At 43.8% G+C, this 22,414-nt stretch overlaps 1 protein-coding gene across 11 annotated transcripts in view; it reads left to right on the top strand.

The window, feature by feature from the left end:
- The window catches only part of WIPF1 (WAS/WASL interacting protein family member 1), a 57,396-nt gene continuing 34,982 nt past the window's right edge, over positions 1-22,414 (top strand). The window contains exons 1-3 of one of the 11 annotated variants that reach the window (XM_065068820.1): positions 76-214; positions 21,842-21,955; positions 22,305-22,375. Coding sequence is in view for 1 of the 11 variants with exons in the window: in XM_065068813.1 (XP_064924885.1) it covers positions 49-214 (166 nt within the window). In the remaining 10 variants the exon portion in view is untranslated. Of the gene's footprint in view, positions 215-238; positions 2,368-17,087; positions 18,483-21,841; positions 21,956-22,301; positions 22,376-22,414 lie in introns of those variants that run through there. The other 10 variants (XM_065068819.1, XM_065068824.1, XM_065068823.1 and 7 more) reach the window with 10 other exon arrangements.

Here is a 22,414-nt window from a genome sequence, read left to right as displayed (position 1 = left end):
CCAGCGCTCAGCGCCCCCGCCCGCCCCGCTGCGCTGCGGGCCCGGGGCATGTGCGGCGGCGCGGGCGGCGGGGGAGCGGCGCCCCTGAGCCGCGCCGCGCCGCTTCCTGCCGCTATAAATAGCCGCCCGGCCCAACATGTCCCGGCCGCCGCAGCGGCTGGAGCGCTGGCGGGAGCTGCTGTCCCCTCCCGCCGCCTGGCCCGCCCGGAGCGCGGTAAGGGGGCGCGGGGCTGCCGGCTCTCTGGGGGAGGCGGGCGGGGATTCGTTTCCTGCTCCCGGCGGGACGGGTAGGGCCCCGGTGGCAGCCCTGGGGTTGCCAGGCTCGGCTCCCCCGTGGGGTGAGCGCTCTGCGGGAGCTGGGGTCGGGGCGCCCGGCGGGGCAGCGTCCGCGGCTGGTCCTGCCCCGGGAGCCGAGTCTCGCTTCGTGCCTGTTTCCTTTTTCTCTCTTTTCTTCCAGACTGCGCTGTCTCAGGCTGGGACGTGCTCCTCCTGCTTTCCGAAGCCGCGCTTGCGGGGCTGGGAGCCCTCTCTGCTTCTCCCTTGCTTCCCCTGGGGTTGGGTGCGTGCCCGGGATGGAGGATGGCGTTGGCCTCTGGACACGGCCTTTAGTCCCTCTTGGCAGTTCAGACTGTGCCTCTGCCCTGATCTCCAGGGAAGTGGCTGGTGGCATCCATGTCCATCCCTGCTGTGGTGCAGCCAAAGGCTTGCAATCCTGCTGGTGTGTCAGAGTGGAGAGAGCCACTCTGGGGTACGTGCCCCTGTCTCACTGTGTGGCACCCAAGGAGGGCACCATTATGGTTGCTAGCTTATGCAGGTGTCTGTGTTGCAGCCTTCCTCCTGCAAATGTTTTCATCTGTAGCAAATGTTGAGGTGAACATTGCAGTTAGGCTGTATGGTGGAGGCAACCTAAGCAGGTCTCTGCTCTGCAAGCTGGCTCTTGGGGGCTTTTTGAAGGAGTCCGGTTTGGGAGCCTCAAGTAAACACTCTTAAAGTTTTAGCTTGTCTCTCCCTTTCCTTGCCCCTGCTACTCTAATGGCTATGCTTCATCTCTTAATAAACACCTTCTGCAGTGCAGGACTGGATCCCTTCTCTGAAGGTGTGTGTTCTTCAGCTGCTACCATGTCCACTGCTCAGGCTTCTGAGTTAAAACAAAAGTGATACAGACATCGTCTCTACCACATAGTAGAGTGCGCTTGTTCAGGAGCCCACAGTGAGATACTTTAAGTTGTTCTTTTATTCCTGTAGTGCTTCCTTAAAGGGAGGCTTGTAGTAAGCAGCTGTTCTCACTTGACCTCCAGAGGATGGGCAATGTGTTTTGCTCCTTGTTCACACCTGTTTTCACTCTTTCTGCTTTTCCCTCTGTTTCTTCTGTCTGTTAGCTCCTCCAAGCCCAATTTGTGAGCACAGCACAGAGGCCCAAGAGGCCATGTGAAAAAGAGGTTCTCTCAGAGTGTTTGTCCTCTGCCCATTACCCACGGTGTGCCTTGCTTGGGAGCCATGCCTTCCATAATGGCAGGACGGGCCAGCTCGGCAGCCCACTTTCCCAGGCACTGTGAAGCACAAGGCAGGCTGAGCTGGCGTGGACTTTCCTCTCTGCTGGAGCAGGCCAGAGGAAGGAGCATGTGAGGAGGAAATACAGCTGCTCTGGAGCACTTCTGCCCTCTGTGCGGTGGGAGCACGTGAGGGGAGGGCAGACACAGAAAGGGAGTTTCAGGAAGAGAGTATGAGAGAATCGGGGGGACAGAGGAAAGCTACGAATGGAAAAGAAAAGCTTTTTATATGTGCATAAATGTTATTTAAATATCTGTTTAGCTGGGACAAGAGCAAGTATCCTAAAAATATGAGATTGTATCTCTGGAGTCTCTCTTATGGTTCCTTGAGAAAGTGCTGCTTTTCATTCCTCAAGTATTATGTGTGTATTTCTGCCTCCCTCTTCTGTGGCTCTTCAGCATCCTCTGACCTCCAGCTGAGCAGCATGTTGCCCTTAGCATCTGCCTGTCAAATGTGTAGTTCTCCATGTTGTACATGAAATGACTATTTCCATAGTTGGTTAAGGCAAGTTCCCGAGGAATGTGAAGTGAGAGGCATGCCAGTTGCTGTGGTTGGCCTTGACTGGAATGCAAGCTCTTTGGGGCAGGGGCTGTGCCCTGGAGGCTGCAGTTACTCTACACATTGCCCTTGGCAGCTTAGGGATTTCTGTTTGGCTCATGTTCCTCCCATCCTCTCTTATCTCATATTGCTGGTCACATATACCTCCCCCTGTGCTGCAGCTCATTCAGCCTCCCACTTATCTGTGGGGTTCTGCTATAAACTGAATTGCTGAAAGGTTCAACAATCTGGGTTAAAAACCTCTGGGAAAGGAGAGAGGTGAGTAGAAGCAGCAGCAGCTGCTCTCTTGTCTGTAGAAATGTCCCCATCAGCCCTTTGGTGCCTTTCCCCTGCTTCCTGCTTTGAGATCACTCAGCCCAGCAAATGGGAATTAAAACATTTTAAGCTCTGTAGATGTGTCCTAACTTCTGCTGCTGCTTTAGTATTTCTACTGAAATTACACTTTACATTACTCTCTGAATGGCATCAGGTAGCAAAGTACTGTATTTGGGAGCTGCATTGCTATGTGACTCTTAAACCTTTCTCTTTTTTTCTACTTTTTGTTTGTTTGTTTTAGTATAGGGGTTTTAGTATAGGTTTTTGTTTGTTTGGTGGTTTGTGTTGTTGTGGGGTTGGTTTGTTTGTTTTAGGAGACTGTCAGACTTATCACAAAATTGCATCGGGGCTTTGGTGCTTTTACTTAAACAGTAGAGTCAGAATTGAAAGTGTGCGTCTAGAAAAACACATTAGCTATGAAGGAGCAATTTCCCACTTGTGACAATAAATATGAATTTTATATTGGAGACCTTCAGATACTCTTCAGTGGAGAAGCCACTGAAGAGCAGGAGCAATGCTAATCCCTTTCTGAAGGGAACACACTGCAGTATTGCTCTCCATTTCCTATAGTGCATAAAGTTCTAACGGCTAGTAGCTTTCTGCCTCACTTGTATAAACACCGAGCTTTTTTGAAGAAAGAAAAGAGTGTGTTTGTGTTGTGTGATAAATGTGACACCAGGACAGGAACTCTTAGGTTTCCTTTAGAGGCACATATATTGTACTTGGTATATGCATTTTACTATAATGTCTTTATGCAACAGCCATCAGAAATGTTCTGTGCTAACTACATTGAATCTTCATCTGGATAATGGACTTTTGCACGGAAACCATGAAAAACAGAGATACAACAGCAAGGGAAGGGTTTCTTTTAAGTCTATGCTTTTGCCAAGGTAAACATATCTTAATTGTGGCTACTTCACCACTATGAAGTGTTACAAAAATTCAAGTCTGATTAAATGTTTTTGTCTTCTTTCTACTGACTTCTCTTACTCTTTGCTCTAATGCAGGCACTTTCTGCTGTTCTTTTGAGCAGTGCACTCTAGAGTTTGGTCTATTGGATCTGTTATAAAAAAGGGCCTGTTGGATAGCTTGGTTCAGCATCCATAGTATTTGAGTTGGGGGAACATCTTTTAAATGGGGAGAAAGTAAGTTTTGGGTTGGTAGAATAGGTCTTGGTAGTAATCAAAGATGAGGGTACTGGAAGTGGTCGCAAATCTTCAAGGCTGCTATTAGTTCTATGTGCTGTTGGGTGGGCGGTTAACACCTGCTTGCTTAGCTTCTTACTTCAAAGACATATGTGAAAACCTATCTGTTATTGGATGATAACTGCTGAACTGTTAGTTGGCAAATAGCCCAGAAAAGTGATTGTTACAAAACTAAATTTAATAAAGATGTCTAGAATTGTGCTTTAGTAGAAGGTTTCATATAAAATACTTTGGATGCTTCTGGTGAGCAGTATGATAGCACTGTAGCACTCTCATGTAGCAGCAGCTATGTGTGTGCATATATCTAGATATCTGAAGAGGAGGAAGGGGAAGGAAATCAATGAGCTGTTTACTACATTAGTACTCTTATTACAATTCTCTGCAAGCAGTGTGCCACTGCTGCTGAGTTGTGAAACCTGAATTGTGAAAAGACTTTTTTTTTCAGTGGAAATAACCCTGAACATCAGGGCTCTGAAAGATACTGTGACTGCTGTTTAGCCTTGCAGGCACACAGGTCTGACAGAGCAGCTGTCCTTGGGCCTCATCCAACATGGTTCACAAAGATCAGTGAAGAGCGTCTCTAAGGATGGAGGCGCAAGTGGCAAGGGAGCAGTTTCATCTAAATCTGAGAGATCAAAGGAGTTCAGAATAGAAAGTTTTTCCTTATTCCTGGAAGGAGATAAACGGGAAGCACAAGGAGTAGTGTATGAGTCTGTTTTTTAACACTTAACTCTGCTGTAACCTTTTTAGGGTTCTTCTACATTTGGTTCCAATTACACACAAGTACACTTTGGAGTGAAAATGTTTAATTTTGTATGTTCTCAAGCTATTAATGTTGCAGAAGCAAAAGTTCCTAATACTTAAGCTGTTTATGTTGCACCTGTTATCTTTAATCTCTTCAGTATGTGTGTAGCTCCTGCATTTCCTTCCTGTGACCAAGTCCATGTGAAGGGCCCTCCTGTCCCCCAGTTAATGTTTTCATGAGAGGGCTCACCTTCTTATCATTTGAGCTAAAGTTGATGATCTCTCTCCTGCTACAGAAATGACAAGATATTATTTAATGGGAAGTAATATAGAGGTTAAAAGAAATGCTCTTGGCAGCTTCAGCAAGCCCCAAGTAGCTTGTGCATGTTGCTCTTGTGATAACTTAAGGAAGTGGGGTGATTCCCTCTTCCTCCCTCTAATATTTTTGGTGAATGCTGTTTGAATGTCAAAATCCTCTTGCCATGAAGAGCAGGCAGTGTGGAGCAGGCTTCTCTCTGAATTTTTCCAGGCCTTGACTTAAGGGGACCAGCAGTGACCCTGAGAAGAATCTGCATTCCTCAGCCTGTTGTACTGCTTCCTACAATCATTGCCAGTAAGGTCTTTCATGGTGAGAATGGCCAGCCACTGAAACTGCTTGTCCAGATATTGTGGAGTTTCTGTCCTTGGAAATGGTCTAAAAACTGGACCAGATGTGGCCCAAGCAATCTGCTTTCAGCCAGGCTAGCCCTGCTCTGAGCTAGATGAGATCCAGCAGTTCTTTCCAGCTGGCTGTATGCTGTTTCTGCATTACCAGATAAGCATGGCTGCTTTTGTTTGTCCCCAGAACATCTGGGAATAAAAGTGGTCTCAAGGCATCCAAAAATGGCCTCAAAGTCTGAATAAAGATTTGAAAAGGGGAGTGTACAGGGAGGCATAGTGTAGGGAAGTGACTTAGCCCAAAGGCTCATAGCAGCAGGTCAGTAATAGTGCTGGGAAAGGATCATAAATCTCCTGACTGGCAGACTAGTGCCTTAGTAGCTAGAAGATGTTGTCTTTAAACATAAAACCATCTCCTTTCCCTACTCTACTTTCAGATCACTCAGCAGAGACTATACTTTTTCCCTCCAAAAGATATATATATTTTTTTTTTTTACTCTGTCATATTCATAGGGTTTTTTTAGAACTGAAAAACAGTTTATTGCATTGACTTATTCAGGAAACACTGAGAACATCAGATCTGGAAAAGAATTTGGTGAAATAAAGACAAGAGCTGCAAAGGAAATTTTTAGAAAGTGATGTTATTCCCAGTTTGCTGCATAACAATTAATCTCTTATTTTTAAGAGAGTAAAAGAGCAGAGGAAGCTGTACACTGAATCCAAGTTTGAATCTCTCTTTGTTAAAAAAAAAAAAAAAATTGAAGAAAACTTTAAAATCTGGAAGCTGAGAAGAACACAGATCAGCATTTTGAAGAGTACCATGGAAGCAGTTAAGCTGTGAGTTAACTGCATCTGTATTTCAAATCCAAATGCTACGAACAAGGCACCATTCAGATCTTCAGTTATAAGTTATGCTGAATTTGTTATGCTGTGTTTGTTTGAATTCTGTTGAGAGGAGAAAAATAAAATCATGGAAGGTTTTAAAAAAAAATCATTACTCTTGTTTTGGTAGCTTGTTTCTGAAATGATAAAGCAGGATTTTCCTTTCCTTGATTTTTGGTTGTTTTTCTTTTTGTCTAGCACTTATGCAGGTCATCTGCTAATTATTAGCAGCTGTGAAGCTGTGGAGTTACATAAGCATAACTAAAAGTCAGTGGAGCCTTGCATCATTCAGCAGATCTGTCCATCACTTACCACAATAACAGATCAGTTTTATAACTCACTTGACACTGGTTTCTAAATACTAAGGCATCAGCAGGCACGGAAAGTTGGGAAATCCTTTAAGTCACAGAAATCAGATATAATAATGTGTTATTTTATTGTTGCCATAACCTGTTGTTGGATTATACATGTGCACTGCTGTTTCATGAAGAGAACTGTGTGTTGGAGTAATACCCTGGAACAGCTGAGCCTGCCAGCTACATAAAGCTGAATTGTCTGGGCAGCTTTGCGTGGTAGATGGGTATGGTTGCTGCACCTGGCTGTGGTGGAGGCAGGACAAGTGGGAGTGCTTGTGAATGGATCCCAGATTTGCCATGCTCAGTGGTGTGGCTGAATACAACAAACTATCTTCTACATTAGAAAGGGCATCTTTACAATGGGGTGCGTGTAGAGCTGAGAATTTGGGATTTCTTAGCAAGGGCAGCACCTGTGGTGCATGTGAGCATGTGCTGGTGCAGACAGCTGGTGGCTCGACTCTGCCCCAGGCTTGTAACAGGCTCAGCACAATACTGCAGGGTTTGGTTAGCAGCATGAGTTTCTCCCCACTGAACCCTGAGGGTATGTAAAACTTAGTCTATGATTTAATACTCAGAACTAAAGAAGATTATGTAATGAATTTTCTGATCCATGCTCTGTTTTTGTTTTCAGATGTGGGGCTTTTTTTTTGTCTTCTCTTTTGCTGGATGGTGAAAAGGTGACTGCAGTGTTACCAAATATGTAAAATACAATCCTCAAAATACTTGTTCTTGGGAATTAAGAAGGTGAAAGGAATTCCAGCAGATACAGCGTCCCTCCAGACCAGTCTGTGTGCCCAGTGCCCTCGCCCCTTTTTCAAGAAGTCAAGGAGGAGTTTGCTTGAGCTTCCTTCCATGACTCCCACCCCTTCCCAAACCCTTTATCTTGTCTTTTTTTTTTTTTCCCCTCTTAAAGTTGTGATGTGAACAGTTAAGTTTGAGAGCTGCTGCCCTAGATCAGTGGTGTCTTTGCTATTTCAGATGGGAACAGCAGACAGTGCCTCATTAGCTCACCTCACCTGTAGGCTCTGAAAATGGTGGGACCTTATAGCTGCCCTCAAATTACCCTTATCCCTGAGGAAAGATGTAGGTGCTTGGAGGCTGCTTGCAAGCTCCAGCTGCTGGGGTAGCACTACAGAGCTATAAGAGGGTGGCATGAATCAGGAACCTTCTTTTTATGAGTAGTCTAAACAGCATGGTAACTGGTTTTGTAATTAGCATCAGCCTGATCCTAGTTTCCTACCTGAGGAAATGTTTCTCTGCTAGTAATTCAAGGATACTACTTGTCACTCTTTTTGGATCATTTTGGATTGTGGTTTGGCAAACATGGCCAGCATCAGCCATGCAGTATTAAGCTCTACTGTCCTTCAGTTTACCCCAACTCAGCAGTCCTCCTGTGGCCAGTGGGTCAGTCACTGCTCTCCTCATGTCTTGATTTACCTAAAACTGACCTTCTTTGTCTAACATTTCCAAAAGGTTTTTCTCTGGTGTGGAAATCCAAAATAGAGAGTTTTCACTCTTACTTTTACCTTTGATCTACAGAAACCAGTTTTTAAAGGAAGTATTTAGTGTAAATCATAAAGGGTGCTATGTATTGTGTATGTTGTAAGTAAACAAACCATGTGCTCATGCACATAAATGAGATTGCATGACTCAATGTTTTGATCTCTTTATATGTATCTCTATTTGGTCAGCTGCTCCTCCTTGTTTTTCATATGGTCATACATCGTCTTTGATTTTTGAGACCTCTGAGACAGGTCTCGCATTTGACCAATGCCCAGCAGAATGCATTTTCTATTCCAATGGGATGAAATGAAAAATGAAATTATAGAAAAGTGGTGATAAGGAAGGTATGCAAGTAGGACTATGTCAGTTTTAGACAGAATGCTATTCATTTGAGGCCACAGAGGCAACACCTACCAGTAGATCATTGTTCCTGTCTGCAGGTTGCATTTTTAAACCACCCCCAGACTAATACTACTCTGATACTGAAAGAAACATATTAATTAAATGTACAACTTTTTTAATCAATAGTTCCAGTGGGATTTTGGAACTTGAAACTCTCAAATGGCAGCAGACAGCCCTAAACCTTTATTTTAATACTAGGCAGCAACAAACCGTAAGGAAATCATTCTCCCTTGGACCTTCCTACTTTATTTTCAAATACAAGTTCTGCATTTGATCTGAATAGGTGGTTTAGGGAGGCACAGAAAACTTTTTTCATGGCACAATTTATTTTAAATCGATTATTCTTAATTTAATTGATTAGTGGTCCTTAGGTGTAAATGAACAACTTGTGTTCTTGTCTTGTTTAGTTTTAATTTCAAATAAGATGATGCTTTTTGAAGTGAAGCATCTTACTCTGAAGGGTTGCCGCATACTTATACTGATTTGTCCCCTTAAGTGGAACCAGAGCGCTATTTATTTCCTCATTTATTGGTTATCCTCCTCTTAGCAGCGCTTCTGCAGGATGAGCGTCTCCAAGTTTTATTATAGCTTTTTCTTCTTTTCATTTGTGTGTCTTTAAAAAAAGTGTGCATGCTGACTGGAGTCAAGAGGAAGACAAATTAACTTGAGCTGCTACAGGGAAGTAGAAAATGAAGTGTTCCATAACTGACAAACAGCTTGAGATGACTGGACAAGTTCCCTCTTTATTCGTCTAAAATGTGCCAGTTGTTTAGCAGAACATCCCTGATAATGTGAGTGAATTGCAGGGTAAAACCCGGTTGGATGTCATCATGTGTAGTACTTAAATGAGAACACTGAGGGATTTTTTTTACTTCCAAGGGAAAGAACTGTCATTGTTGTCTTTTGGTTTGTGTTACTTTTAAAGTTCCTTAACAAAGTTTCCTCTTAGGAGGAATAATGAAGTTTATAGTAGTTTAGAGTGGTATATGACTGCTCTTTTTTGCTTAGACTGAAAGTTTTTATTCTTCTCACAAATATGTGTGATCACCATTCGATCACTGATGGGCAAGACTGATGAAGCATTAAGGAAACTATGGTAATCATACCACGTGGTATATAGTATATATAGTATATACCACAGCATTTACAGCTTTCAAGGCCTTTGTTCTAGGCCATCTGCTGTGAGGTATGGACAGAAGCAAATGAAAATACAATGGAAAAACCCTGTTTTCCATTAGGCTTCTGGAGGTCCTCCCGCTGGTCTCTGGAGACTGCTGGTTATTTTTGGAAATTACATCCTGAAGGTAGGATCCCTCTTTCTTCTGCTTTAGAGTTCCAGAGTGCTTAACATCCTCCATCTAAAGTTTTGGAGGGTTGCTGTGATGTGACTGTACCAGGGAGGAAAAAACCCAGAGTATCTGCAGGTGTATTTGATGCAATAAACCTCAGTTCTGTCCAGTGAAATTGTCACTTCTCTGTATATAACTCTGGCATGTTCAGGCCCTGGTTTCTTCACTTCTCAACGGAGCATGTGACCCATGGTGCTACTCTCCTTTTCTGTAATGTGCATCAGTGCAGGATCTTGGACCCTGCTGTTAAGGAATCCTGTCTGGTATAAGGGCAAATATAAAATGAAGGATTTTTAAAAATAGTTCTTAGGGGTACAATAATGGACCACCAAAGATCTTCAAAGCTGGAGTTCCCAATAGTGACGTGAGGTACTGACTTTGGCATTAAAAGTTAGAACAGTCGTTGTCCCATTTTGCAGCAAAAAGCCCAAAGTTAAGTATGTCACCAAGTTTACTTAAATCCAAACTATCAACATCATGACACCTCAAGCAGGAATAAACAGCCTGTATCACAGCTGGTGTTGCTGAGCCCCCGCTGGTAGCACATAGCAACAGGGAAGCAGGTGAAGAAACACCTTTAAACTCCTGCAGTGTGTGGGGATGGATGCTCAGAGGCACTGCTGGTGGGAGCTGGGGAGCATCTCCTCACAATTCATCCTCCATGAGGGACCATGCTGGGATGAGCTGGCTCTGCTGGGATGTGGCCGACAGACCAACTGGAACTATAGGCTCTACTGGAATGCCCATGACTAATCTTATTGCCCCCCCTAAGGTGTCCATACTGTGGTTGTCCCCCCACCCTGTTATCCTTACAGTGGGGCAGCTGTAATTCTTCAGGCTGAGCAGGAGGGTTTTAGGAGGCCCCTGCTGCTTCCTCTGTGTTGTTCTCTTAGGTCACTGCTGCAGCCCTGTTAGCAGCAACGTTTCAGACAACCATTCTTCGAAATACATAGAGCCAAGGTTTTCTGTTGTGCATAGGTAACACCCTCAGAGCCATAAACCATATGCTTAGCTATAAATTTAATCTGTTCTCTGCTGAATGCTTGGCTTTTTGGTATTGAGAAAGAAGAGACAAAACACATGCAATGTGGGATACAGAGAGATGATCATAAGTTCAGTTGTATTCTTGTTTGGGACTTCTGTTAACAAGGGAGACCTGATGCCAAGTTGGTCTGAGCTAGAATATCATACTACTGCCTCCACTCAATCTTAACCTGCACATTTGGGGGCTTATCCTGAGTGCTGGTTCCTAACTGTCTTATTGGAACTTACATAGCCAAGGCATCAGAAGCCTAGCTCCTTGTATTTCTCTAGCTGTGGGGACAACACGGTGTCCCCAGACCCTCTGAGTTAGAGGTGTTGCTTTATGTACTGTGAGTACAGTCTCCTGATAGCTGCTTGGCTTCAGCAGCTGATGAAACCAGGTTTTGATGACTGGCAATATGGGACATTCTGTTTCTAGATCAGCAGTTCATCTGTAAGCAAGGTGAGCTGTGACTAAACATTGCTTTCTGTCACGTATAGTGTTGTCTAAGTGCAATGAGTTGGTAATCCCAGGGCCGCAAGACAGAAGTTCCTGCTCAAGATGGCATTGGATGGCTTCCACACTGAAAGCTATCATGAAGCAGTTGGATTGTGAACAGGGTTTGAAACTATTCTCTGGTAGCTAATGAGTGATCTGGACCAGGGCCGACGCTGGGCATAGTGGGGTGAACAGTGTCACTTGCATGTCTCCCATGGACCTGCCCCTTACATGCAAGTGAAGTGTAGGATCTCTCAGTGGGGCTGAATGTTTTGCTGTCTAACGAAACAGAGACCTTTAGTCTCCAAGGCTGTTATCTGGATGGTTTTCATGGGCTCTGCAATTCCCTGTGACTGTAACTTTTTTTAACTACTGCTCTCCTAATTCATAGTAATAAACTCTCTGAATTCATAGTAATTGCATAGATAACTAAATGAGATGTGTCATGCAGTTGATATACATATTAATATACTAAGCCTTCCTTCTATTTATTATTGAGAGAATATTGTTTTCAATAAATATTAATGAAAAACACATTATCTGATCTTGCTGACCTTACTCAGTTGTAGTTCCAGTCAGTATGGGTTTGCTGCCACTTGTACCTAAGCAAGGAATAAAAGATCTTGTCCATTATACAGCAGAGAAGCTGCTTCTATTATAGTCACTCAGCAAATACACACAGGCTCCGATCTGTGACTATATTTGGCATCTAGATATTCCTGATGTGGAATATACCACCCAAGGGAAGAATGCAAGAAATGGACTAAAGTTCCCACTGACTGGGACTTTTTTTTTCAGAATAAATAAGTAAAAGGGAATGAGCTTTGGACAGGATGCCCCTACTACAAAGTGGTGCACAGCTCTTGTCTCCAGTGAAATCATACCAATATATATGCCTGTATTATCCTGCTTCTAGCTAGCTTCCTTTCTATTTTCTACCTAATCAAAAGTTTTCAGTGTTTCCAGTAAGAAAATAGTGTAAAAGGGAAATAAACTAAGCAGAAGTAATAGCTTGAAACTGTATGGCATGTGTCAGCTGAAGAATTGCTCTTGTCAATGAATATTGGTTTTGTGACTTTAAAATGTGTGGATGTTGTAGTGGGTCATGATTTCTATGGTGCAGATTTTGTTTTTTCACTTGTACATACGTGTATGAGTATGTATACACAAATGCTGATGGAAATTTTTAATACAAAGTATTACTCAGATTTAAGTGTGATCTTTCAAAACAATTGATGCTTTCTACTGAAGTAAGCAAGCATATAAACACTCTTCATTGTATTGTCCATACCCGAAGCTTTTTAAACTTTAAGACTTAAGCTAATAGTTGAAGACAAATTGCTCAATAATAGCTATCTTTTAGTATCACCATCATAACAACGCTTATATATTGAAAAGGTGCTTGAAGACTAGATATGCCATTGGCAAGGTGTAACAAATACTGCTCTGGAAAGACAGCTAGGCAAGTTTTACTGAGCATGAATTGTTGAAAACACTCTTTGGGAAGACAGCACGCATTGTTTATGTTGGTGGACCTGTTAAGTAATCCCATGTTCTTTGATTAGGTCAAAGAGAAACTATGTCTGAAGCTTATTGTGTGAAAAATCTGCAAACTAAGAAATGGGGCTTTATGTGAAATTAAGTATTGCAGGCAATGACCAGTGCCATTCCTGCTAATAGAAGTTCTTTTTTGGTTCATGAGAACAAATTATGGTTATTTGAAATATGTATAACAATGTGAAGAGACTTCAAGAGATACAGATATAGACTTCCCCTTTTAGAAATGTATCTTATGATATATTTCATAATACATGTGCAGTAAAGGACTTTTCTTTAGGAGTCTGTTAATATCTATATTATTGGGGCAGGGAGGACAAGTAACTTTTGGAGAACAAGGTTTGTCAGTTCAGCAGTTTCCATTCCGGTAAAGAAATTTGCAGGCATTTCTAGGTGTGTTACATTTTCTTAGTAATGGCTTTTATTTACGTAGCTCTCCTCTGAAAGGGTGACTTGTGGCTAAAACTAAGGGTGACAGCTGAAAATCTCCTGGCTCATATGCGTGTAGCTGTGTGAAGGTTTTTGTCGCAGAGATTGTGTTTTTTCCTGTTTCAGACAGGACTGGAGCAGTGTGGAAACTCATCTTCCAAACACATGTGGCTATAAAGGGGGAATTTGCCAAAAAAATTTTGACCATCATGTTTTGTTCACATCCTGGATGAAGGTCAAGATGAACTCTGTTTTATCTATATTAATAGCCCACCCCCAAGGAATGTGTTAATATTTCATTGTTCTGAAGAAATGTAGTGGGCAACATTAAATATTTACATCTCTCTATGAAGTTGCATGGATGCCACCAGGGTACCTAGCTCTACATCACACATGCTCTAATTCACCCCAAACACCCACTGTTTGCTAATCTTCAGCCCCCGTCTGTGCCGATAATGAGCAAGAGGAAATGGAAACAGCAGGGATTACATGCTACTGAGAAGTCCCAGTTTCCATGCCTGGTTGTAATTCTTTCAACAAACTCTTGCTGACTGTGCTCCTGCTTTGCGGTTTGAACACCTCTATATTAGTGCTTGGATCTGGTGATTTGGCAAACAGATTTCAGGTTTGGTTTTTTTTGTAGCTGCATATTAGCAGCTCCATGCAATTGCTCACTCTTGCACTCGCGAGTGGTGTGCCTGCTTGAGGTCAGGAGCAGTACAGGTTGTTTTGCCTGGTCGCTGAGATGTTAATTTTTCATTTTTGTTGGTGACAGATACCAGACAGAAAACAGTCCCTGCCATATCCACTAGTCTCTCTGTGTGTGTAGTCTCAGCCGTATCAGTGAAAGGGGTGAGTTTCCATATAATGAATAAACAGGGCCTATTTTTACAAGTCAAGCGGTATGTATGGGCTTGAATGCTGGGATTCGGCATGGTCCGTTAGCCTGGATCGTTGTGTCTAGTATACTCAAATGTGTGGATGCAGGGTTGTGTACATTTCTAACCTAAACCAAAAACCTCAGTCCATAATTGCCTTCTTATCCCCATAGCACAGGACAGCAAATTATTTGTGTAAATAGCTTTGCAGCTGTGTCTGTTAACATCCCTGTGTAGCTTATCTGTCAGACCACTGTGCAACTTAGTATTGCTGCCGGGGTGGTCTTTTATCCATAAATCAAATGCTGTTTGATCTCATGGCAAGTGAAGGGAAGTCAATTTACGGTCTCAGAAACAACTTGTGCCATCTGCAGCATTACTAGCACATGTCTCCACTAGGTACCCAGGTGTACATATGGAAGAGCTCCAGATACGCTTTCCACTCAAAAGATAGAGACATGGTTTGGTCTTGTGTATATACAAGGTGAGATAGAGCATTAGTTAAAAGCAGATTACTGCCAAAAGTCCTGTTGAGGCATCAGGCCTCTGGAAGTTACCAGTCAACAGATTCCTCATCTGTGACAAGGATGGGGAAATAAGTGGTTTGTTTACAGAAGACAGAATTTATCAGGCTTCAGATGTTTCTCTTCACATCTTAATAGTCCGTGGTCGGAGCTGACAGAACCTGTGGTGTCCACAGTGGCTCGGCAAACCTTGCTGCATGAGGGTTCTGTGGACACGGCCAGTCCCCCAGTGTCACACAGCTGAAGGGCATGCCGAGGTGCCGCTGCGCTCCGGACTCAGCTGGAGCAGCACCCTGGGAGGCTGTTTTTCTTGGGCACAGTTTAAAAGCAGCTTGGATACTGCTGTGAGTTACCTGCTGGGCAAACAAATTCCTCTCATCTTGAACAACCCAGACTATCTGGGGGGGATTAAAACTACATTTACCCCATCAGTGGCTCCAAGCACAGCTCTGGCATGGTCTAGTATATGCAGCTAGATCTTCACGTGGGGGCTGACGCATTGAAAGTGATTTTGTAAGTGTAGTCCTTTCTTAAAATGGAGAGAAATAACCTGTCTTTTGTGAGGGATTCAGGCTGCCTTAAGGCCCCCAGGGCGAGCAGCTGTGGGAGGACAAAGAGGCAGTGTGTAGAGAACAAACATGGCCGCTTCCTGAACCCTGCCGCTTCCCCTCAGCACCCCTGCGCCTCGGGGTCCGGCGTGTCGCATCTCTGCACGCTTGCCGAGGGGAAAAGCCCTCAGCTGTGTGTGTCTTGCAGTGCTCTCAAGTGTCTTCCAGTGTGGCTTCCAGTGTAAATAATACCTTGGCCATTTGGCCCGAAGCTTTAAACGAAACCAGAGCAGGTGCATCTGCGGACATGTGTTTGCACAGGCACCCCCGCGACAACCGCAGATGTGTGTGCGCAAGTAGGCGTCTGTGCGCCCAAAGAGTCTGATGCAAAAGCATCCATTTTATGGACTAGTCTTTATTCAGTCATGCATGTATTTCCTTTTGTGTGTGTATCCTCTACTTTTACACTTAAAATACTCATATCTTTTATTAGATGGTTATGATTTGTTCCATACTTATCTGCTGAAGTTTTTTGAATTAGAAAGATTTGTGCTGGTCTGGCCTTGTCAGCCTGAACAGATCCTGTCCTTTCCTGAGCTTGTCCCATTATCCAGCAACTTTTTATGTTGTGTCTGCCAACTTCCAGAGGAGGTAGGATTATCTTTGTGCAGTTACTCTTACATAAGCACAGAACTTGGCAGCTGGCAGCCCTGGCAGCAGGCACGTGCTGCTCTGTGAAATCCTGTTGTTTGTCACTGCCTCTTTGCCAGGGATCACTACTTCTGCATCGCTGTGGGCAGGAGGGATCCTCAAAACCATTTCCACTTCATTTCCAGCAGGATCAGTCAGATTACTTTAACCCACCAATAAAAATTGTTGGAGCTTGTGGTGGATTGACCCTGGCCTGTTCATCACACATCGTTTCCACTGCTCCTTCCTGCTCAAGCAGAATACTCATACTCTTTTGCGTCAGCCTGGGGTTCCTCACTTGGAAGACCATCCTCCACAAACTTCTCCAATGTGAGTCCTTCCCATGGGCTGCAGTTCTTCATGAACTGCTCCAGCCTGGGTCACTTCCATGGAGTGTAGTCCTTCAGCCTGGGTCCCCCGCAGGCTGACAAGTCCTGCCAGAAAACCTGCTCCAGCCTGGGCTCCCCTCTGCAGGGGCCACAGCTCCTGCCAGGCCTGATCCAACATGGGCTTCCCATGGGGTCACAGCCTTTGGGCATCCACCTGCTTTGGTGTGGGGTCCTCCATGGGCTGCAGGTGGGTATCTGCTCCACTGTGGACCTCCATGGGCTGCAGGGGCACAGCCAGCCTCACCATGGGCTGCACCACGGACTGCAGGGGAACCTCTGCTCTGGTGCATCTTCTCACCCTCCTTCTTCCCTGGCCTTGGTATCTGCAGGGTTGTTTCTCTCACATATTCTCACTCCTCTCTCCAGCTGCAACTGCTGTTGAACACATTCTCTCTTTTCCCCCCGTCTTCAATGTTATCCGACACGTGCTACCACCATCGCTGATGGGCTCAGCCTTGGCCAGCAGTAGGTGCATCTTGGAGCCAGCTGGCAGTGGCTCTACTGGGAAGCTTCTAGCAGCTTCTCACAAAAGCCACCCCTGTAGCTCCCCTGCTCCCAAAACCTGGCCATGCAAACCCAATACAGAGCTAATTTGGCTCATTTGATAGTAGTTATCTAGTGTGTGGTGGAGGAAGGCCTGAGGCAGCAGACAGGGAGGTCACCCCTGGCTTGTGGTCACTGGGAGGCTGCTCACAACACTGATGTCTTTATTTGGCACAGTTTAATTTAAAATATTATCTTTTTAGTGGAAACCTCTTAGTTTATATAGAAATTTCATAGAATGCATCAAGCAATGGCCAAAGAATAAGGTCCTGTTGGTTTGCTCTGGGCCTCTTGCTGTAAGCTGTGTTTTTGTATTACAGCCTGGGTAGCAGCACACACAGCAAGCTTTGTGCCAGGAGTTGTCCCCTGCTGTCTGAGAGTGAGCAGGAAAAAAAACCAAACACTCCCTTCCCCACTCCCCCCCCCTCAAAAAAAAACCAAACAAAACCAAACAAAAACACCAAAAAAAACCCCACACAAACCAAAAAAAACAAACAAATGAACAAAAAAACCACCACTGATCAACTTTTGAACACTAGATCAGTTCCTCAATATAGTCCATGGCATGGGATGTGGAACCACTGTGCCAACACACCTGAGAGAGCTGTGGGACATGGTGAGAGAAATGAATAGCCATGGGAGGACAGCCATAAAGGAGTGTTGTTGCTGAAAGCTTTGCACCCCAATTGTGCAACATCACTGTTTGTTCACTCTTTTCCTGCTTTCAGGTTCTTCACACCCACACTTAAGTGCAGCTAAGTCCAATCAGTGCCCTAGCACATGTGTTTGCAATCAGTCTCCAAGGGAACCCCTCAGGCTGTGTAACCCCTCTGCTCTCACTCAGCCTTTGCCAGGCTGATCAGTGCCACAGGCATTGGCTGTTGTTATTTTAGCTCTCACTAAATAGAGACATTTAATTGATCTCCATCTGTCCATTAGCCTAATTGAAGGGTCCTTAACATGCTCAACAAGGAGCATCATTCAGCAGAGCAGTATCTCCTTGCTGGTAAGACCATTCTGCTTCTCCTCTGACTAGGCAGGTCTTCAAACTTTGTCTAGGCTGTGTCAGCACTTCTGGTGTTGGTAGCACTTACTATTAGATTGCCTTTCCAAAATTCATGTGCCTTTTAAAAAAAAAATCTGCTAAAGCACCACCTTTTGACTAATCCTGTAATCATACTCCTCTAATGCAGGAATTGACTGTCTTTCCTTTTGAGACATGTGTTTGGGCCTGTTTGTCCAGTCACTGAATGGCAATATATGGATGCACACTGCTATAATACAACTGAGAAGAGAACCTCTACTGTTCTGAAGTCATAACCTATTTTTCATAGGACTCAAACTCCTGTGAAAGCTGTTTGCCATGTTCAAATGAAAAATATTTCTGAAAATTTTAGATAGCTGCATCTGTTTGAATAAATCCATTCATTATCACTCTGAAAATCTGATAAATATCCTTGAAGTGAAATTTCCTACTCCTGCAGCATAATTGCATTCTCCACTGTTGCATTGTTTCTTCTTTAAAAGAAGGAGCAGGGTGGGGGGACTGAGCATACTGTAACAGACTCATATTCAGCGTTTGGTATTAATACAAAGAAATAGTACAAAAAGGTCCATTGAGTCCTGGGGTGACTCAGGAGGCAATAGAGGAGGACTCCTTGGCTATGCAGAAATGTCAGTGGCTCAACATGAGAGCAGAAAGCTCTTAAACATGCTGTAAGGGACAGTGAGTTTCTTAATTGTTTTAAAAAGTGAGCGAAGCGAGTCATGCAAGGTGCGGTGAGGAAGTCTGGTGTCACATGCCACTCTACAGGAAACGAGATTGAAGCTGCTGGGGAAGTTCAGAATCGGGTGACCTCCGACAGATTCAAATAGCACAGGTTAGTCCTCTTAAAATGCCTCTTTAACTGTACTTCAGCAGTTCTGTGTACAAATTTTCATGCATTTTGGATGGAGGTGGATAAGAAGTGGTCTGTATGGCACTTGTGTTAGCAGGGAGCAAGCAACGTGGGCTTTCAGAGTAGGACCTTGCAGGACAAAAATAGGAAGCTGTTGTGTGAGTTAGCCCGGTTTGTGAGAAGCCTGGAGCCTGCCTTGCTGTACAGCAGCAGCATGGACCTGAGCCACCTTTGAAGTGTGAATGAAATCTCCGTCTTGTTAAGACTTCTGTATAACAAGCAAAAGGTCTGGCTTTTTAATAGAAATGCTCAGTGTTAATAAATACCAGAAAGTGCTTTCCCAAGCATAGGTTAAACCTACTGACCGTAGTGGGAACTTCACTTTGTTTGCTTTGGCTGAACCGAATATATAGCTGTTCTGTTTGGTTTTGTTGGTATAGTCTCTTGTTAAGGTTTTCTCTTATTCCTGGTGATTTCTGTTGAGGAATTCTATCCCAGCTTTTCTGTGCTGGAGGGTTTTGCCTTGGGAATGTGCCATATCAGGAGTAAAATGGCACCAGTTTGGTGCTTGAGATCTTGGAGCTCTCAGATGGAGGCTGTTCAATGGGATGTATGTTTTATAGTCCTACACAAAAAAAACCCAACGCATTATTTTTAAATATTACCAGACATTAATTAAGAACTTTGAATGAAAAGTCAAAGTTAAAAAGAAAATAAACTTCAGGATGATAAAATGTAGACTATAGTAGCAGTGCTTTACAGAACCTGAAATAAAACTGAATGCCCTCCCGGGGCGCACGTGGTGCTGGGCGTGCGCAGGGGGTGGCAGACGTGCTCCCTGCATGCAGGGACTCCCTGGCTCACCGGCAAGGCCACAGCTCATGCAGCGCAGGGCTCGGACAGCAGGAGTGATCCAGCATGAAATGCAGCTGTTGGATGTGACAGATGCTGTACTAAGGGCGTGCCAGAGATTAGAATCAGAGATTTGAGTGTCAGGCAAGTATTCCTAAAACTGCCTATACTTCACAAATCTTTTAAAAAACATTTCCCTGAATGTGTAGAAAAACAGACCAAGTTGCACTGCTATTTTGCCTTCCTCACGTCACCCAGTGCATTCATCCTGATCTCAGCTTAATAAGATGTGCATAAAATGAACGCAGTGGCTTAGGAAGGACCAGGCTGCGTGAGCAGACAAATCCTTACCTCCTCTGGCCAGTGGAGCAGACACTGGCTCTGGCTCTGCCGCGGGCACTGGGGGTCTCAGCAATTTGGAAATACCAGGGCCCTCATTTTGTCAGTTTACAGCTCTGCAGCTCTCATTGTCTGCAGCCTTGCAAAGCTTGCTCTCAGATGTTGTGCTTTGGAGTTTCACATGCAGAAGGCTTTGGCCTTAGCTGGGATTCTCTGCTGTAAAACTGGCAAGTTTTGCAAAGAGAGCCTTTCTGCTTTATTGGGGTTTATAGCCTTCACCAGAACACTGGGAAACTCAACTCTGTTTAACTAAGAATGTGATTTAAAAGCAATTTAGTAAAATCCCACTGCAGACATTTTCATTTCAGCTTAATCCTGCCTTATAGCGGCTCATCTCAAATAGATTAGGAGTTGTTTTAAGATAAATATAGTAGCTCGTAAATAATACATTTGAGCCTCCACACAGTGGTTTGTGCTAGGTATTTGAAATTGAATTAAAAAATAAACTGACACACTTTCCTAAATAAATAAAGCCTGACACTTTGCTACTAGGAGCGAGCACAGCCAGCCAGGACTGAGAGAGGAGGGGAAGAGCAGGAGAGGGTGTAGGAGAGGGGGAGTTTCTGAATGGGCCTGTTCTACCAGCTTGCATTATGAAAACCAGGGAAAGAATGTTTCTTTCCCTAGCAAATTAAAAAGGAAATCTGCAAAAAGAGGAAAGGGAATGAAGAGTACAGACTAAACAAAGGGAAATAAATATGAATTGGAATGAGAGAGAAGGAAACCAAAAAAAGAAATTAGTAGAAAATGGAACCAGATGGAGACAAATCCTGTACTCAGGAAAAAAGAAAAAAATCTGGTTTACTGAACTTTGGAAGGAAAGGAGAACACGTGTATGTGTTTGCACATATTTGTAGCATCTATAGAACAAAAAATAATTTTTCCGTATGCTTTTTAAAAAATTATTTATTTTGTTTTCTGTCCCTTGGATAGTATTAGTATAAAAATTTGTAAGGTTGAGAGAACTTAAAAGTTAGGTGAAAGCGACTGTAAGGTATCTTTAATTCTGCAAACGAATGGAAAAAATCACTCAGAATGCCACTTTAATCACTGGCCGGTTTTACTCCCCAGAAGTTACTCAGCTGCAGTGTTCTCCTGACTGTGTCCGCCGTGCACTTGGATCCAGAGCACAGGATTGTCCTACGCTCTGCAAGGGAATAACCAGGAGCAAAGATGTGCGACACCAACTCATGCAAACATGAAGCGCACGGGCCAGCTCCAGAGCAGTTGCAGCAGGATCCCTCGTGGGTCCTATTTCCCCACATAGTGTGTGTGAAGGTTTCATACTAGGCAGGGACTGGAGTCTCGAGGCTTTGATCTCCAAGTAGAAATAAATCCATAAAATGCCAAATGGCTACTGTTCTTATATTTTATTTTAAATTGACTTGATTATGAAAGATATTTTGTTCTTTTAATATTAATCCATTATCAAATGGACAAGGATATCTTTTGCTGGGATGTTATTTGCAGCATGTCTCTGTCACAGCTTGCTGGCCATTCCTTCCCCCTTCCTCCCACCCCTCCACTCCCCCTCCAAATGCAAGTTCTGCAAATAATTTCTATAATTGCCTGTTTAAAGCTTCTAGAGGTTGAAGGAGGTCAGTTTTATTTTGTTTAGTTGATTTGTTTCAGTTTTTGCATGCATTTTTCTCTAGCCTGAACTATAGAAACCTTCTGTTACAAAGTTCTTTGGTGAACTGTGGCTCTTTCAAGATGAGCAACTGTTGCAGTGGATAATTCAGTTCAGTCCTACTGCCAGATCCATCCACACATGGCTTTAGGCTTTTCCGCTTTCATTCCACCATTTATATTGGCTTTTATTATGCTATGCTGAAGTCAGGGGGAATTATCTTAAATTTGTTTGATTACAAATTGGGCCTTTTGGCCACAGGGATTGATATGGAGAGCACAGTCAGTGTATCTTCCTGTTCTAATTCTTGTTTAGGTGAAGGCGGGCCCCTCTTTACATGCTGCCAGTTTCTCATGCAGAATTTCTACATGTGCAAGGAGATGCATAATATGTACCCAGGCTCTGTGGTCCTCAACATTTTGGTTTCACAATTAATTTATTTATTTTTTCTTCCTTGCAGGAATGTGCAACCTGGAAAATGTTACTGAGATCTAATTGACTTCAGCAAGTCTTTTCTGGACTGGATTTGCCAGGCCTCCTATTCTGTGCGAGCATTTCTCCTGCTGGTGAGGAGGTACAGAGCCTGTGGGGTTGATGCCCAGAGAGGGATGGGAGTGGGGGGAAATCACTGTGTGAGCAGCAGTGCGGGGACGCATCTCCGGCATCTGTCAGCCCTGGCCTGTCACAACCAGGAGTCACAGAGCCGTCTCATGTCCTGATGTGCAGTGTGGCAATATAAGAGTCGTTTTTCTCCAGGACAGGGTTAATGGCAACGCTGTGTTACTGACATGCTCTGATGTATCACACCTTTTCTGATGTCAGTTTTAGGTGCCTTGGGTTATGGCAAATTTTCTGCCAAATCCACAAGTGTTTAACACATGCAGTGTTGGGTGGTTTGTTTGTTTGTTTTTTCATTCTAGTAGCACAGCACTAACAGTGGAGGGATTTAAGATGTCACATGACAGTGAGGAGACCTGAGATATGATTTGACCAGGTACTGTGAATTCATAGTTGTCCTGGCTTAGAGCAAATT

The sequence above is a fragment of the Columba livia genome, chromosome 7 (genome assembly GCF_036013475.1).
Source record: "Columba livia isolate bColLiv1 breed racing homer chromosome 7, bColLiv1.pat.W.v2, whole genome shotgun sequence".
NCBI lineage: Eukaryota > Metazoa > Chordata > Aves > Columbiformes > Columbidae > Columba > Columba livia.
This window is presented reverse-complemented; position numbering and strand designations above follow the sequence as displayed.